Raw genomic sequence first — 19,415 nt, 5'->3', positions numbered from 1 at the left:
CAAACTGAAGGTTGATGGGGGGTGGGAGGGAGGAGAGGGTGGGTGATGGGTATTGAAGAGGACATCTTTTGGGATGAGCACTGGGTGTTGTATGGAAACCAATTTGACAACAAATTTCATATATTAAATAAATAAATATTTAAAAAAGCTAAAAAAACAAAAAGATCGGAGCAGAAAAAATAGAAACTAAAAAAAAAAGAATAGAAAATATCAATGAAGCTAAAAGCTAGTTCTTTGGAAAGATAAGCAAAATTGATAAAACGTTAGACACTCATAAAGAAAAAAAGAGGACTCAAAATCAGAAATGAAAAAGAAGTTACAACTGACACCACAGAAATACAAAGCATTATAAGAGACTACTACAAAAAATTGTATCCCAACAAATTGAACAACCTAGAAGAAATAGGTAAATACCTAGAAACATACAACCCTACAGTTTTTTTTAACTTAAAAAAATGTTTATTTATGAGAAAAAGACAGAGCACAAGTGGGGGAGGAACAGAGACAGAGGGAGACACAGAATCTGAAGCAGGCTCCAGGTTCTGAGCTGTCAGCACAGAGCCCAACGTGGGGCTTGAACTCACGAACCACAAGATCATTACCTGAGGTGAAGTTGGACACTTAACCGACTGAGCCAGCACCCAGGAGCCCCAAAGCACACAATCTTCCAAAACTAAAAAGGAAAGAAAAAGATAATCTGAACAGACCAATTACTAGTAATGAATTTGAATCAGTTATCAAAAATATTCCTAACAAATGTAAGTTTAGGACCAGCTGGCTTCACAAATGAATTCTACCAAACATATAAGAAAAGTTAATACATATCTTCAAACTCTTCCAAAAAAATTGAAGAGGAAGGAATGCTACCAAATTCATTCTACAAGGCCAGCATTAACCTGATACCAAAACAAAGACACTATGAAAAAAGAAAATTACAGGCCAATATCCTTGATGAACAAGATGCAAAAAGTCATGAACAAAATAGAGTAAAACCTTGGATTGCGAATAACTTGTTCTGTGAGTATTCCACAAGATGAGTAAACAGTTCTAATAAATTTTAGCTTGATAAATGAGCGATATCTTGCAATATGAGTAGTACATAATACCAAACATCACATGATCACACCTGAGCCAATGGTTTCTATCAGATTGTGGGTGATCATCTCCCATACTCGGATGCTTGGTCTCAGGCCATGGTGTCTGGCAGAAATCAGTGATTTTTCAGAACATTGGAAAGTGCCCACAACTGGCACTAGTGTATTTTCTTGTCACTTCAGAGCACCTATGGACAGTCCTTTGCTTTCCCATACAAGAATAAGCTTACAAATGCTTTGCTTCATTCTAGGTTAGGCTGCCTGCAGACACAGACCCTAATGTAATTGCCAGTTACATTAAATGCAGTATATGACAAGAGTTTATACTGTACTGTAGTTAATATCTGTGTGAACATATACAATGGCCCCCATGCAGAAAAAGATTCCATTGAGCCAAAAGATAGCAATGATTCATTAGTGCTAGTGAAAGTCATCCTACACAATAACCCTCCTCTCTTGTCTACCTCATACCAGCCATGAAGGTTTTCAAAGGTAACTGCAGGTTAATTTGTTCATTTTTCTTTGTGTGTTGTATTTTCTTTATTATTTTGTATTATATTACAGTATTGAAATCATTTTTATATGAATATTTTGGGGTTATAGAACGAATCATCTGAGTTTTCATTAATTATTATGGGGAAATTTGCTTTGATATATGAGTGTTTTGGATTGCAAGTATGTTTCCAGAATGAATTATGTGGGCAAACCAAGGTTTTACTGTAATAGAAAGTTGAATTCAACAACACCATTAAAAAGATCATTCACCATGATCAAGTGAGATTTATTCCAAGTATGCAAGGATGGTTCGATATCCACAAATCAGTCAACATGAAACACCAAATCAACAAAAAATGATAAAAATCATATAACCATCTCAACAGATCGTAGAAAAAGCATGACAAAATTCAGCATCCATTCATGATAAAAACTCTCAACAACATGGGGATAAAGGGAACATACCTCAACATAATAAATGCCATATATTGAAAAAAAAAAAAAAAACACAGCTAACATCACACTCAAAGGTAAAAAGCTAAAAGCTTTTCCTCTAATATCAGGAAAAAGACCAGGATGTCCACTCTTACCACTTTTATTTAACATAGTACTAGAAGTCCTATCCACAGCAATCTGACAAGAAAAAGAAATAAAAGTCATCCTAATTGGTAAGAAAAAAGTAAAACTGTCACTTGCAGATGACATGATACTAGATATAGAAAACCCTAAAGATTCCACTAAAAATTATTAGAACTAATAAATGAGTCAAGTTGTAAGATGCAAAGTTATACAGATATCTGTTGCATTTCTATACACTATTAGTGAACCATCAGAAAAAGAAATTAAGAAAACAATGTCATTTACAATTGTATCAAAAAGAATAAAATACCTAGGAATAAATTTAACCAAGGAGGTGAAAGACCTGTACTCTGAAAACTGTAAGATATTAAAGAAATTGAAGACGACACAAATAAAAAAAAAAAATACGCTATGCTCACATACTGAAGAATATTGTTAAAATGTCCATCCATACTACCCAAAAAATCTACAAATTTAATGCAATCCCTATCAAAATACCAATAGCAGTTTTCACAGAAGACCAAAGCCGGAGGTATCAGAATACCAGATTTCAAACTATACCTCAGAGCTATAGTCATGAAAACACTATGGAACTGGAACAAATATTGACACACAAATCAATGGAACAGAATAGAGAGCCCCAAAATAAACTAGCACTTATATGGTCAATTAATCTAAGACAAAGTAGGCAAAAACACACAATGGGGAAAAGACCATCTCTTCAACAAATGGTGTTGGGCTGGGGGGGCCTGGATGGCTCAGTCGGTTAAGTGTCTGTCTTCAACTCAGGTCATGATCTCACAGTTCATGGGTTCAAGCCCCGTGCACTCAGAGCCTGGAGCCTGCTTCAGATTTTGTGTCTCCCTCTCTCTCTGCCCCTCCCCCACTCACACTCTGTGTCTGTCTCTCAAAAATGAATAAACATTTTAAAAAATGGTGTTGGGAAAACTGGACAGCCACATGCAAAAGAATGAAACTGGACCATTTTATACACTATATACAAAAATAAACGTGAGACCCCAAATTGTAAAACGCCTAAAAAAAAATACAGGCAGTAATACTCTTGGACATTGGTCTTAGCAGTATTTAATCTATCTCTTCAGACAAGGGCAAAAAAAGCAAAACTAAACAAGTAGGACTCTATCAAAATAAAAAGCTTTTTCACAGCTAAGAAAACCATCAACAACAAAAAAAGAGACATACAGAATGGGAGAAGATATTTGCAAAAATATATTTAGTAAGGATTAATATCCAAAATATATTTAAAAACTCATACAACCCAATGCCAAGAAAACAAACAATGCAATTTAAAAATGGACAGAGGATCTGAATACACATTTTTCCAAAGACGACATACAGATGGCTAACAGACACATGAAAAGATGTTAATCGTCAATAATCATCAGGGAAATTAAAAAAAAAAAAAGCACAGTGAGCTATCACCTCACATCTGTCAGAATGGCCAGTATCAAAAACACAAGAAATAACAAGTGTTGGTGAGGATGCAGATAAAAGGGCACCCTCATGCACTATTGGTCTGTCAGAATTGTAAATTTGATACAGCCACTATGGAAAAGAGCATGGAGGTTCCTCAAAAAATTAGAAATACACAGCAGCACTTTCAACAATAGCCAAATTATAGAAAAAGCCTAAATGTCCATCAACTGATGAATGGATAAAGAAGATGTGGTTTATATATACAATGGAATACTACTTGGCAATGAGATAGAATGAAATATGGCCTTTTGTAGCAACGTGGATGGAACTAGAGAGTGTTATGCTAAGTGAAATAAGTCATACAGAGAAAGACAGATACCATATGTTTTCACTCTTAGGTGGATCCTGAGAAACTTAACAGAAGACCATCATGGAGGGGAAGGATAAAAAAAAAAAAAGAGGGAGGGAGCCAAACCATAAGAGACTCTTTAAAAACTGAGAATAAACTGAGGGTTGATGGGGGGTGGGAGGGAGGGGAAAGTGGGTGATGGGCATTGAGGAGGGCACCTGTTGGGATGAGCACTGGGTGTTGTATGGAAACCAATTTGACAACAAATTTCATGTTAAAAAATGAATGAATGAATTAATTAATTAGAAATACAAATATCATACGATCCAGTAATTCTACTACTGGGTATTTACCCAAAGAAAACAAAAACACTAATTTGACAAGATACATGCTCCCATCTTTTTACTGAAGCATTATTTACAATAGCCAAGACATGGAAGCAACCTAAGTACCCAATGACAGATGAATGAATAAGGAAGATATTGTGTGCACGCGTGCGTGCGCGCGCACACACACACAAACTGGAATATTACTCAGCTATAAAAAAGGGGGGAAAAAAGAATGAAATCTTGCCATTTGTGACATGGATAGACCTCAAGGGGGTTATGCTAAGTGAAATAAGATAAACACAAATATATGATTTCATTTAGGTGTGGAATTTAAAAGACAAAACAAACAAAACAGAAACAGACTCATAAATACAGAGAACAAAGTGGTGGTTGCCAGAAAGGAAGGTAATAAGATAAGTGAAACAGGCAAAGGGGATTAAGACATACAAACTCCCAGTTATAAAATAAATAAGTCACAGCAATATAAAGTACAGCATAGGGAATAGTCAATAATACTATAAGGTACTATAATATATAGTATATATATAATAACACTATATATATATATGTATATATATATATATATATATATATATATATACACACATATATATATATATATAATAAGAGCACAAAGTCAGTAACTTTGAATGGTGACAGGTGGCAACTACACTTATGGTGAGCATCTGTAATATATGTAAATGTTGAATCACTATCTGGAACTAATATATCTGGAACTAATATACTGTATATCAACTATACTTCAATTAAAAGCAAATAATTTTTTAAAAAGAAATAAAGGACTTCTCTGCAGTTACAATAAACAAGATAATCAGATTGTAACAAGCACCCTGAAGTAAATGAATAGGGCCATATAACTGATAACAAGGAAAGACGGGGAGCTAATTAGGGTCATCAGAGGAACAGACAGCTGAGCAGCCATTCAGGGGAGAACATAAGAAAATGTATTCTGGGCACAAATGTGATAGAAGAAAGAACTTGGTATAATGGAGGAACAGAAGGAGGCCAGTGTGATTGTACAGTATTGAGGAGTGAAGTTAGAAAAGGAGGCAAGCCTGATAATGAAGGACCTTGGAGGCCACCATAGGGAAAGCCAGGAAGAGCTTACGTAGGAATAACCTAAGTATATAGTTTCCATATTTTTAAACATATTCATGTGGCTACGGAGAACCAACTGTATGAGACAAAAGTGGAAAGGGTTAGCATGTCAACTCAAGTGAAAGTGAAGGAGGCTTAACCTACTAGCAGTGGAAAGGTAGAACTGACACAGTTTGGTGGTGGATTAGATATGGAGGCAAAGAGAGGAACCCCAAGAATAAACCCTGAGAAACTGAGTAAATTTTGTTCCATTTACTAAGATGGAAACAACTTAAAAAACTGGGGGGGGGAAGGAAAAAATATATATATTTTTTATATATATATTTCATATATATATATGTATGTATATATTTTTCATACACATATATATGAAATACGGGTTTTTGATGTTAGACAATAGATAAAACAGGATAGAGGAATTAAATGAGTTGAGCCCCATGAATGCCCCAGATTCCTCCTTAGAGTCAGTTTCTAGGTTGTGGGGCAGGAAGGGGGAACCTAAACCAAATCAAGCAGCCTCGTTATGTTCAGGAGACACGGTCAAGAATTTGCAAAGGCCAAGACGGCTGGAATTTGCAGGGCAGAGTACCAGAGGAAAGACAGCTGCATAGAGAGGAGAATACCAAAATAATGTGCAGAGAGTTCTTTTCAAGTCTTTAGGTAAGTATTGACCAGCACAATACTTGTTGGGAAATACTGAACAACAGGGAAAGAACTACCAAAAGAAGCAGGCAAATTTTGAGCTGGGAAGAGTTTGTATTCCCACAGTCAAACTGGAAAAATCTCACCTAATAAACAGAGAACTGGGTAGAATACTCAGGAGGATACTGCTTCCATAGGGGAAAAAGTAGCCTTGGATTAAAGGCTGCTCTGGCCCAACTCACAAAGCTTAAAAGCCTTGAAATGATCAAACGGTTTCCAAGTAACTTAACCATATTCCAAAACAAGCTCAAGAATATTTAAAAGAATGTAAAAACAACACATCCATATACACAAAAATCCAACACCCAACAGTATAAAATTCACATCCAATAAAAAATTAGCAGGCATGCAAAGAAGAAAATATGACCCAAAAAAAAAAAATCAATCATTGAAAACAAACCCCAAAATGGCACAGATAACTCTTTTAATGTCCTTATTTACTATTTCTATTATAAATATATTATATTAAACAAGGTAGAGAAAAGAAATAGCATATTAAGGAGAGGCATGAAAGATTAAAAAAAAAAAAAAATTCCATAGGCAAAAATACATTAGGTAAGATTAACAGCAAATTAGTGAAGAATAAGTTAGTGAACTTGAAGGCAAGGCAACAGAAACTATCCAAAATTAAAGACGGAGAAAAAAGACTGGGAAACGTATAAAACATTAGTAAGCTGTGGGTCAACTTCAAGCATAGTATTATGCTTATAAACTGGGAGTCCCAGAAGGAGGTAGGAGAGCATGGAGTATAGAAAATTTATTTTAAGAAATAATAGCGAAAATTAAACTATATAAATATACACACATCCAATAAGTGCAACAAACCCCAAGCACAAAAATCATGAAGAACACCACACCAATGCATATTGTAATGAAACTGCACAAATTTGATGATGAAAACCTTAAATTAAAAGCAGCAGAGGTTTTAAAAAATTACATACAGAGGAACAAAGATAAGAATGACAAGAGTTCTTTTCAGAAACAACACAATCCAGAGAGCAGTAGAGCAACAACACTTTTAAAACCAGAATTTTAGGGGCACTGGGTGGCTCAGTCAGTTAAGCATCTGAGTCTTGATTTCCTCTCAGTTCATGATCTCATGGTTTCATAGGTTTGAGCCCCATGTCGGGATCTGCACTGATGGCACAGAGCCTGCTTGAGATTCTTCCTCTCTCTCTGCCCCACCGCCCCCACCCCCTACTCACACTCTCTCCGTCTTTCTCAAAATACATAAATAAACTTTTAAAAAACCTAGAATTTTATACCCAAAGTATCTTTCGAACATAGAGTCAAAAATCTTTCTCAACAAGGTGGGGCTGTACACATTGCTGAAAGTATTTTGGATTTTTGTCTTCAAAGTAATAGTAAAGCCACTAATAGACTCTAAATGGTGAGACTTGCATCTTAGGAAAAACATATTAACTTCTGTTAAGAACAGATTGAGCTTAGGGGCCAGGGGGCCACACATATGTAAGAGCAAAGGAGCATAAAGTTGTTCAAAAAACAGGATAACATCGATTGGGCTGGTAGAAGTGGGTATGAAGAATGGTAGACTGATTAGAAAAATATCTAGAAGATAGTTATTTGAAGACTTGGTGCCTGGATGTGAGGTGTGAGGAAGAGGAAGGAATCAAGAATGATTCCTGTTCCTGACATGAGCGACTATACTTACATATAATTTTATCTACCTGAAAAATAATGTAAATCAATTATACACTAGCAAAACTAACTGAAATCCACAAGAGTAAATTATTCTAAATACTGTATTTAAACTAAAGAATTCACTGTGTAAAAATGCAAGTAAAAACCAAATAGCACTTTTTTGTAGGAGAGAAAGACACAGGCATAAGCATTCTTCATCTGAAATTCGCACTGAGCTCAATCTCGCATTGACACAGTTGCTATTGTTCCTTATAGAAAATAATAAAAGCAAGACTTCTACGAGCCATCTGATGAAACACTGAAGTGCCTTTACAAAACAGTTCCTTCTACAGGCAAATCACTATTATGGGGGGGTACCTTTAAAAGTAATTATAACTCTCATGAGGCATTTAAAATGGCTGCAAATTTTTGGTAATCCCTCCTAGTTCAGCAACCTTGCTTCCTATGTTTCTATCTTCACAGGAATCTATTGGTGAAAGATTTTTAAAAGGTTTTAAATAGTAACAACAAAGGTTTGTCATGGATTTATAAAGTGCTGCGTACTATTATGTTGTACTAAGTACCTTACATGATAATCTCATTCAACCTTAAAAACTCTATTAGGTGGTAGTTATCCCCATTCAACAGATAAATTGAGATGCAAAGAGGTTAAGGAATTTGTCTTACATTATGAAGCTAATAAGTGGCAGAGCTAAGGATATAAAACCAGAGAGGTCTGACCTCAATCCCTGGGGACTCTTGAGAAATTCATCTTTAAACTTCAAAAATCTTCCTGCACATTAGAATATGTGTAACTGGTATACTGATTTTGTGTGGGTACATTCTTTACATGTAATAAGTTTCTAAATTATTTCCTTTTAAAAATTCACAAAAGGGATTAAAAGTATACTTATCATGTGGTGAGCATTGAATAATGTCTAAAATTGTTGAAACATTATAATGCATGCCTGCAAATAGCACTGTATGTTAACTGTATTTCAATTAAAAATAAGATAAAATTGGGGTGCTGGGTGGCTCAGTCAGGTAAGCAGCTGACTTCAGCTCAGGTCATGATCTCACGGTTTGTGAGTTCGAGCCCCACACTGGGCTCTGTGCTGACAGCTCAGAGCCTGGAGCCGGCTTCCAATTCTGTGTCTGCCTCTCTCTGCCCCTTCCCAGCTGGCACCCTGTCTCTGTCTCTCTCAAGAATAAATAAACGTTAAAAAAATAATTTAAAAAAAAAGAAAAATTAATAAATTCTCATCTCATTCAGACTTTCAATTTGCCTCAAGAAATTCTTCAAAGCAGATAAACTTAAAAAGAATTATATGTAGACTATGAGAATTTTCATGAACATATGTAGACACGTGTGTGTAACGGGACGCTGATAGAGAATCCAAATCATCAAAGGCATAGCTTGGCTGAGTACAGACACCACGGACCTGAAAGTGTGCTGAGGGTTGGCTATGTTAAGTTGTACAACAGGGGCGCCTGGATGGCTCAGTCAGTTGAGTGTCTGACTCTTGATTTTGGCTCAGGTCATGATCTCACAGTTGATGAGTTCAAGCCCCACACTGGGCTCTGCGCTGACACTGCAGAGCCTGCTTGGGATTCTGTCTCCCTCTTTCTCTGCCCCTCCCCTGCTGGCTCTCTGTCTCACAAAATAAATAAAAATAAACTTTAAAAAAGAAGAAGAAAGCTGTACAACAAACCGTTAATGCTATCACGTAGTACTGTGATAGGAAACAGCTCAGATGATTTGTGTGGAAACCATGTTGTATGATGGACATGAAGGACTGCACACACTTAAACTTCCTCGTGCTCAATTACATGGCATGTTATATGCATGACTCTTTCATCAACAACTACACAGTTACTAGGATTAACTTCAGAATTGTGAACTCATTAAAATTTCTCTGTAGCTGAGCAGAAACTCACAATTTAAAAGGTTTTTTTTTTCTCTGCCACAACAAAAAAAGCCTAGAAACTGAAATTCTCCAATAAAGTTATTTTATTTGGGTTCAACCTAAAATAATTTAAATTTGATCTTTGTTAGAGAAAAGAAATCTCCAATTGTATAGACTTAATAAAAAGTACTGAATTTGCCACTTCCAATAGAGGATAGTTTCTTCATGCTTTGGGCATCTACCATTAGTAACCCAAAAGACTACTTGTAGTAAATATAACTGTCATAGCACTGAAATGCCCAAAATCAATTTCCTAGCTTAGAAAGTTGCCCTTATGTTACCATAACACACAATAGTCTCCTGACTATTCATATTGTTTGAAAACCATGGAAACACAGTTTTTGGCATGCATGCCCAGTTGGAAAAGGATTTGTTCCTCTGAAAACACCATTCATAAGACTAGGCAGAGCTGAGGGCACCTCTGTGTGTGAACAAGCAGGTAGGTATCTCAGGGTTTCTGCAGCCGTCTCCTTCCTTAACGGGTAAGTACCGGTGCCAACAAGGGGAGAGTCCAGGCACATGACTCAGCTTATGACTTAATTTTCCACAGCTAAGAAAAGAAAATCACCAAAATAAGTTAGTTTTAAGACAAACAGTTGGGGTTTACAGGTCCACTTACATGACTATGAACCAAGAATCCTTTACATAAGAACAGTAGCAACTCTAGAACACCATAGATGAAAAACCATCTAACAATTCCTAGGGTCAAAAATGACATACTGCAGTTCACGGGTTTTGGGTATGCACTCATTCTGCCTCTCAGAGGCAGACCCTTCCTCAGCCCATGCTGTTAGATTAACATGAGATTCAAACTTGATTTTTCGTTCAAGAGCAGTCTACTGTACTTGTGTCAAATGAGAAAACTTAAGCTAAGAACTTAGCCCGTGCACCACCATCAAAACGTATATTTCTTTACTTGAAGAGTTATTTCCACACCAGTCCCCTAGTCTGTCTGTCTCTCTCTCAATCACAGATGCGCGTGCGCACACACACACACGCACACACACACACACACACACACACACTCACAGGGCGAAGAGCAAGGATTATTATATTTAGTAAGATTAAAGCAGATGCCACAGAGTACTAGTCACACTTACTCTTATATTAAATCCTAGAAGATCACTTATAACACCTGAGACAGCAGAAAGGATAACTACTCGTGTGATATTGTAGATTAAGGGATTCATTGTCAGTCCATAGAGTCTAAATGGTGTGTCCAGCTCCTACAAAAAACATGAAAGAATGGAGATGAAATACATGGCCTATCGATGGCCACCAGTGATTTCTGGGCTGGTTTTTAGGTCTTGGGTACGGATGAGTGTGTAAGGCCTTCCTTCATGTTCAACAGCTGCTTTCAAAAGACCTATAATGGACTCTCACCTACTTTCCACTAGCTAAGTGTTTAAAGGTGGGTTCAAGCAGTATGTTGTGAATTTTTTTTTTTAAATATAATTTGAAAAATGTGACAGACATCAGCAATCATCAGAACCTGGATAACAAGATGGGAAATTTTTTCTTACATAGTCAGGAACTCAAAACTATCAACTTGACATTGTGAATGTACACAGCCCAGCAGCCATCTGTTATGAGGGTCTTCTCCAATAAGTACAGCATTGATTTCATTTAAGTGCTAGTGAAAGTAGATCACAGGATATTACTTACTTTCAATAACTTGGTGGACAGCTTTAATACATTATTTACTAGAGTAAGCTGTTCTTTCTTATTAGGCTTTTTTTCCATCTTAAGATATAAATTAATCTAAGGAAAAAAAGAGAGATCAAGGCAAATGTCACAGAAAAAGATATACTGTACTAAGTTTGGCAGATTCGAAAGTAATATTTTCAAATAAAATAAATTTGAAAATTCCTGCAGTTATTTCTACAAAACATATATGTCACATACCCTACTGTCCAGACCACGCAGTCACATCTGACAAAGAAAAGCCAGTTCGTGAATAAAAAAAAAGTAGGGGCGCGTGGGTGGCTCAGTCGGTTAAGCGTCCGACTTCGCTCAGGTCATGATCTCACAGTCCGTGAGTTCGAGCCCTGCGTTGGGCTCTGTGCTGACAGCTCAGAGCCTGGAGCCTGCTTCGGATTCTGTGTCTCCCTCTCTCTCTGACCCTCCCCCACTCACACTCTGTCTCTCTCTCTCTCCTTCAAAAATAAAATAAACGTTAAAAAAAATTTTTTTTAAGTAAATATGAAGCAATTTAACTATCAAAACAATGAAAAGTGTAATGTTAATTATAACTTAACAGTTAACGTGAACTTTTTAAGTTCAAAAGCTCTACCTACTCATTTTGGTGACACCCACATAATATAACATCCTCATTAAACATTAATGAAACATAAGAAGAAAGCTGCTTTTAACTTGTTAGTTCTTTATTTTTTCTCCTATGGAAATATTCTCCCACTATAATTCTCAGGCAAAAGAAGAAAATCTAATGATACCAAATGTATTTATGTAAAACTTATGGATAACCATGAAATCAAAACCAAAACCAAAAAAAAAAAAAAAAAAAAAACCCTTTATACTACTCTGTCTTTATAAGAAACATTTCCAAGTCTTAATATCTATTCCCATACTAAAGAGAAAGTATTTTCTAAACTTTGAATGTATGGCTGATACAGAAGAAATTCAAGAGCTTATTAAAAACATGCTTAAATGACAAGTACTATAAAGATCTAATACTTGATGCAGAATATGAGACTTAAAGCATGCTCCATTATCACAAATAAAGATACCTTTATAATATACAAACTACTTTCAATCCATTAGATCTTAATTCTTACAATCCTGGGAGCTGGTGGGGAAGATTATAAACCCTCATTTTATAAGGAGGAAATAATTATATAGTAGCAAAGTCACCTGTAAGGTCATATAGCTAGAAAGTGCTAAATCTAGACTCAACCCTGAATCTTCTGCACAAATCTTATGCCATCTCTAACCACAGAACTAAATTAACAAGGACCAATCGTTACCTGTTCCGTAAGTAATATTGAAACATTGCTGTATTTCTTATTGGTTTCAGACCCCAATGAGGCCAGACGCAGTAAGAAAAGTAGTAAAGCTGTTTCCCAGATCAAAAACTCCCAATTATAAGCATCATTCAGGAAAGTTTTATGCCCTTGCAGAACCTATACAAAGAACCGACAAAAAGTTAGGTTTTTCATTTGTCTCAAAATCTGTAATTACTCCTTTACTCTAGCAATTTAAAAAGATTTACAAGTTACCAATATTTTATACTCAAAGCAGAATTTTAATACTCATATAAAGCCTTATCTATTTAACTAATCCCTACCTATTTCTCTAGGGTTCCTAGACTTTTTCCAGACAGCAAAGGAGGAAGTAGCAAAGGAGGAAAACATAGAAGTAAAATCAGACAAACACATTTCCAGCCTTTTAACCACTCATGTGCCCACTCACAATTATATGGTGACCGTTTTTCAAAGTGTTAAATTTGCATTATCACCAGTAGGCCTTCCTAAGACATGTGGCCCATCCTACTGGTATGACTCGAAAACCCTGAGGATCAATTCTTTACTCCATTTTAGGATCCAAGTAACAACAGCAGCAACAGCTACCATTTATCAAATGCCTATTATTACGTGTCAAGTTTGCTAGTAAAAGTTGTGTTTTTTGTTTGCTTCAAAATTTACTCAAGCCAGCCTGAGGTAAAGTGGAACACACTGGAAAATATACAGAGAATCCTCACAGAAACCAAATGCTGGCCTTTTGAAACCAGGGAGTCACAGCGCAGCTCCCCTCTCTGTCTCTCTTCCTCAAGGGCCATTTGGGCTCCCATCTCCACTCCTCTTAGTTAATTCTGTTGCTTTGCATGACACTTGTTTACTGCTCCCTGCAAGTTTGGCTCGCTCCAGCTTTGGTTTCCCATAACACCCTACTGGCCCCACTGACCCCTACTGACCCTCTCTTCTCCAAAGGCCACCAGTGATATCTCAGGTTTTCAGTCCTAATTTCTAAAATTTCTAAATTCTAATTTCTAAATTTCTAAATACGTTTGGCTTAGTCTGGGTCAGGTGTTCACCCCTGCCAATCAGTTATAACTAGAGTAGGAAAGTAACAGTTAGTAGCAACCTAGGCCCACCTCTTCGGCAGGGTGGTTTGTTGTGCGGCAATATATAACACACAAACCACAGCCAAGCGGCTATAAAATCAAACACAAAGAAAAACTCTTAAAACCAGCCAGAGAAGGGGTGCATGGGTGGCTTGGCTGGTTAATCGTCCAGCTCTTGGTTTCAGCTCAGCTCATGATCTCATGGTTCATGAGTTCGAGCCCCACATCGGGCTTTGCACTGATGGTGCGGGGCATGCTTGGAATTCTCTCACTCTGCCACTCCCACGCATGTTCTCTGTCTTTCAGAATAAGTAAATTTTAAAAATTGAAAGAAAAAAAAATTAAAAAAAACACCAGAGAAAAAGGACATTACCTTTAAAAGAGCAGCAAATAAAACTAACAGCTGACTTCTCAAGATAAAACACGGAAATCAAAAGGTAACAGAATCCCAAAAGTATTGAAAGTAATTGGCAACCTAGAAATGCATACTCAGTGAAAACATCCTTTAAACAAGAAAGCGATAAAAGACATTTTCAAACATACTAGAACAGAATTCATAACCAGATTCTTCAAACAGGAAGAAAAAAATCCCAGAAAAAAACACAGAAATGCAAGAACTAATGAAAAGCAATGAAAAGGGTAAATGTGTAGGTAAATATAAATGAATAACTGAATACAAAAAATAATCATTATATCTTGTGGGTTTAAAACATATGTAAAATTTGGGGTGCCTGGCTAGCTCAGTCAGTAGATCATGCAACTCTTGATTTCAGGGTTGTAATTTGAGCCTCACATTGGGTGTGGAGCCTACTTAAAGAAATAAGTCAAATAAATACAAGAAAATATATGTAAAATTTTAAGTAAGGATACTAATAATGGGTGAATGGATAAATGAGATAAAGTGTTCTAAGGTCCTAGCATTATCAAGGAAGCAGAAATTAATACTTTATTAGACTATAATAAGCTAAGGATGTATGTTGCAATCTCTGAGGTAAAAGCACATATAACAAGTAGTGAAAGAACATATAACACGTTAACAAAGAGGATTAAATGGAATATTACAGAATACTTGATTCATAAAAGATGCCAAGAAAGGAGAGAGAAAGAAAATTTAACAGGTAGACCAAATAAGAAATAAACAGTATTTGTATTTGTGGTAATTACATTAAATGTAAATGAGCCAGACAATCTAAAACACTAAGACTGTGAAGCTGGATTAAGGAACAAACAACCAAAAAAAGGATATGCTGATTACAGAAGCCATGACTCAAATATGACGACAAAATAAATGAAAGGGTGGACAAAGATATAATATGCAAAAACGAATCAAAAGACAGCTGGTGTGGTTAAATTAATATCAAATAGAGCAGACTTTAAGTTAAGAAACAATCAGAGACATTTCAAAAGGTCATGAAAGATTAAGTGTGACACTTTTCCAGGTTAAAAAAGACTAAAGAGGGGTGCCTGGGTGGCTCAGTTGGATAAGCATCTGACTCTTGATCTCAGCTCAGGTCTTGGATCCACCATCACAGTAGACGTGAACACACCTCTGTCAATGGTCGACAGAATAAGCAGACGAAAAAAACATGAGTAAGGATATAGAAGATGCCAGCAATGGAACAAATAAACTTGGACTAATTTACCTAGCGAGGACATTGCTCCCCAAGACAACAGAATACAAGTTCTTTCAAAGTGCTGATGGAGAGTTAATGAAACTGACCATATGCCAGATAATAAAGCAAGCCTCTACAAATTTCAAAGGAGTAAAGACATTCAGAATACGTTCTCTGAACACAGTAGAATTAAGTTAGAACTCAATAAATGGAACACTACAAGCTACGGCTATAACTTCTTATAATGAAGAAAGCACAGAAGTACCCCCTTACCCAAAAAAAAAAGGTACAGGGACCCATCAAAAGTATGCAGGAAGGGGCTTCAAGGGTCTCCCACTGGCCAAATCTGGGACAATTTAGACATCAGAATAAATAGAGTAAATAGATTATACCCAATAGATTTACCCAAATGGGTTATAATCTATTGGGTAAAAATCAGAATATATGAGTCCATAATGAAACCAAGAAGAAACAAAGGAAAGGTCAACCACAGAGTGACAACTAACAGATGTGGAAGTAAAGATGGTGTTAGAAAAATCACTATTTTGTAACCCTTGTGGTATGATAGCTTTATTATCAAAAACTGCCAATTAAAATTACAGTCATCTTAGAATCTTAAAGGATTCAGAATTATTTTATTCTGATTTCAAAAGTAAGTAAAATTAAGTATTCAAAATAGCATGCTGGTGCCTTGATCCTGAGAAATAAATTTCTGTCATACACACACACGCGCACACACACACACACACACACATCCAAAACAGATAGTGAACCTTATTAGAATTTCCATTTTTCATTACAACAGATATGAAATGTTTACCTGGGCACAACAAATGAAAGCAATGGAAAGTGTCAGTAAGAAGACTGAAGATACAACGACATCAACTGAGCGCTGTGGACCCCGTCTCTGTGGAGTGAGACATATAGGTTAATATTTAAGATTACACTTAGAGACAACAGTGGCCCTCAAATCATTCACATTCTGAGTTTTACAACATTAATGTGAAAATAAATGTTTATAAGGAGTTTCTAGCCCAGTATTTTAACATAGTTTGGACACGTTTAATTTTAAGCATTGAAATTCATGCTGTTCCAAGTTAAGGGTGTGAGTTATTCACAAATGTATTTTCAGCTAAAATATTTTCCAAAAAGTCAGAAAAAGATGCAATTTTCAACTTATCACTCTGCCCTAGGAATTTAGATTTTCTTTTCCCTTCCTAAGCTCTCATTTACTCCCCTCTAATACCTTAGCAGATAGATCATTTCCAATTTGCTGTCCAGCACGTCTGTCAGCCACTGATATGATCTGTCTGGTTCACAGAACTAACTACACTGCCCATTGAGTATCTGCTGCCAGAAATTTCAGTGAGCATGCTTTCTGCGTATTCCTGCACATATTCCATCGTCAAATGAAACTCACCTTGAGAAAGGAGCGCAGTGATAACCATATCTTAATGTTCTCCACCTTTTTAAGTCTGAAATGAGGTATTTCATATTTCCTAGCCTTCCTGGCAGAAGTAATATGGCTGAAGAGTTTTGCAAATAAAAATCTCTAGAGGAGGTTTAAAAAAATCACAAAGTAAAATATACATGTTTGTCTCTGAGTATATGTTTATATAATTGTAAATAATATTCCCATATATTGGAAGCATATAAAAAATAATAAACGGATGAAATTCTAATCAGTGATCACTTAGACTAAGCTAATAGCTCATTATCCTGTTACTTCCAAATCATATTCTATAGTAATGTCTTTGTATATATGCCTTTGTAATATGGTACACTTGACATTCTCAAGGAATATTCTTTGGAGACCTTTGTGAATCCCCGACCTCACAAACAAAATTGTTTACCTGAATTCTGGTTTAGTTCCAAATTAAATTTCCATTCAAAATCACATTTTTTTTGGACATGAAGACATATCAAGTCTCCAATTCTTCATTCTTACCAAAATTCAATACATTTATTTCTCACTTAACCATTGTCTACGGAAACATTTTCACTTTGAGAATTACTACATATGTTATGGGCAAACAAGTGCAGTATTGAGACACAGGTGCTATGCAGTCAGCTAGGCTCACTCTCTGCCTAAGCCACTTATTCCTACCCGTTAGCTCAGCGAAATCTCAGATTACAACATGTTATTTGTGATTAATCGATATCACAAGTGTTAAACCCACAAACACCAAAAGTTTGCTCATCAATCCTTCATTGTCCACATTAGCTTCTGGAGAGAGAACAAATCAATAGAACAAAAACAACTCAGTGGAATATCATATACAAAAGCAGAGGCGAGAAACTTAATTTGCTACTGACCTGTTTATATGTTCTTTCCGCCACACACATCATGAAAAAAAAAATCCAAGTAAGACACAATCGTTCAAAAAAATTAATCATAGACAAAATAATAATAGGTGTAACAGGTGGTGCCCCACAAAAGAGAGTCATGATCTCCTCAGCTGAAATAGACTTTAGCTGGTCAAAACTCTTCTCACGGAAAAGTCGATGTAAAAAAGGGAAAAATGCTAATCCAATGGTGACGACATTTCCCAGCATCTGATAACCTACTCCTTGCTGATATGCATTAACCTGGGAATTAATTTAAAACGTCGCATCGTTATTACACAGTTAAATGAAGTTATGAAGCAGTTTTTATCAACTACTATTTAGATTATTAAAACCTAAATCTGTTTCGAATCTAAAAGAAGTCCAAAGAAAAATGACGTATAGATTTATGACTCTTAGATTTTATTAAAAATTAGGCTTAGATAAGGAACATTCATAGAGTATACCTGAATAACTGATCATGTTCAGAGAACTTTGTAATAAAAAAAATATATACTACCAAGTAAAGCCACTAACCACAAAAATTAAAAATATATATATATTCATGTTTCAAAAGCTGAGTCAGTGCTTTGATCACTGAATACAGCCAATGAACAGCTGATCATAAACAGGTTTTTCAAAAAAGCTGAAAACTTATGAAATCTTACCCTGCTCATGATGATGCCACTTATTTCCAACACAGACATATCCATCTTTTTGCACTCATTCCCTTCCCAGATTATTGCACTAACTCGATCAGAGGCAGGACTTGAGTTCTGAAGCCAGAATAAGTGGTTCTAAAAAGAAAAATATAAAACTATTTTCATCCACCCTTCTTTCTTCCCTCAGTTGGATTTTCTCCCCATTGTCCAGCTCCCAGGCCACAGTTGCCAGTGTTAGACCTCATCATTCTATTCTCTCCTTCACAGAGCTCAATACCAATGACAAACCTCCATCATGCTGATCTCTGGTCCTTTTTTCTTCACTAAGATATTTTCTTACCTAGAGAGAGGCTAAATGTCTTCTGTAATGATGGAAACTAGGATTCCATGATCTCCAAGGTGGCCTGGCTTCCCTCTCTAAATGTGTGGAAGGGAGGATAAGCTTGGTGTATTCATGGCATGTTAAGAAGGAAAGTATTTCTAGAGCAGCATGACTATACTGGAGGTAGCAGGAAATTAGCTAGGAGAGCTGCTAATAGGCCTTACAAGTTGCATGAATAACTGAGGAGTTAAGCCTTTCTCTGGTCTAATCAGGACACAGAAAAGCATAAAAAGCTCAAGAGGACAGGGGTGCCTGGTGGCTCAGTAGGTTAAGTGTCCGACTCTTGGTTTTGGCTCGGGTCACGATCTCACGGTTCGTGGGTTTGAGCCCCAGGTCGGGCTCTGCGCTCACAGTGTGGAGCCCGCTCGGGATACTCTTTCTCTCCCTCTCTCTCTGCCCCTCCCCTGCTCATGCTCTCAATCTCAAAATAAATAAATAAACATAAGAAAGAAACAAACAAACAAACAAGCAAATAATCCCAATGGAGGAGGGAAAGCAATTAAAGGATTTTAAGGGGAATGGCATCATTCCAGCTGCAGCATGGAAAAGCAAAGGGAGCAGGCCCACAGAAGCTGCTATAATGATCCAGATAGCAGCCAATGATGGTCCACCCCAAGCAGGGGAGACACAAGTAGACAGA

The 19,415-nt window shown here is 36.4% G+C and overlaps 1 protein-coding gene across 10 annotated transcripts in view; it reads right to left on the bottom strand.

Annotated features, from left to right (window-relative positions):
- The window catches only part of PHTF1 (putative homeodomain transcription factor 1), a 90,079-nt gene that overhangs the window by 21,568 nt on the left and 49,096 nt on the right, over positions 1 to 19,415 (bottom strand). For 4 of the 10 annotated variants that reach the window (XR_007454975.1, XR_007454974.1, XR_007454976.1 and 1 more), the window contains exons 12-20: positions 18,400 to 18,528; positions 17,723 to 17,995; positions 16,827 to 16,958; positions 16,227 to 16,313; positions 12,697 to 12,852; positions 11,378 to 11,473; positions 10,813 to 10,938; positions 10,132 to 10,262; positions 603 to 673 (exon numbers count right to left, since the gene is read on the bottom strand). Coding sequence is in view for 3 of the 10 variants with exons in the window: in XM_049618397.1 (XP_049474354.1) it covers positions 10,242 to 10,262; positions 10,813 to 10,938; positions 11,378 to 11,473; positions 12,697 to 12,852; positions 16,227 to 16,313; positions 16,827 to 16,958; positions 17,723 to 17,995; positions 18,400 to 18,528 (1,020 nt within the window). In the remaining 7 variants the exon portion in view is untranslated. Of the gene's footprint in view, positions 1 to 602; positions 674 to 9,738; positions 10,263 to 10,812; positions 10,939 to 11,377; positions 11,474 to 12,696; positions 12,853 to 16,226; positions 16,314 to 16,826; positions 16,959 to 17,722; positions 17,996 to 18,399; positions 18,529 to 19,415 lie in introns of those variants that run through there. The other 6 variants (XR_007454978.1, XR_007454973.1, XR_007454972.1 and 3 more) reach the window with 2 other exon arrangements.

This window comes from Panthera uncia (genome assembly GCF_023721935.1).
Source record: "Panthera uncia isolate 11264 chromosome C1 unlocalized genomic scaffold, Puncia_PCG_1.0 HiC_scaffold_4, whole genome shotgun sequence".
NCBI lineage: Eukaryota > Metazoa > Chordata > Mammalia > Carnivora > Felidae > Panthera > Panthera uncia.
This window is presented reverse-complemented; position numbering and strand designations above follow the sequence as displayed.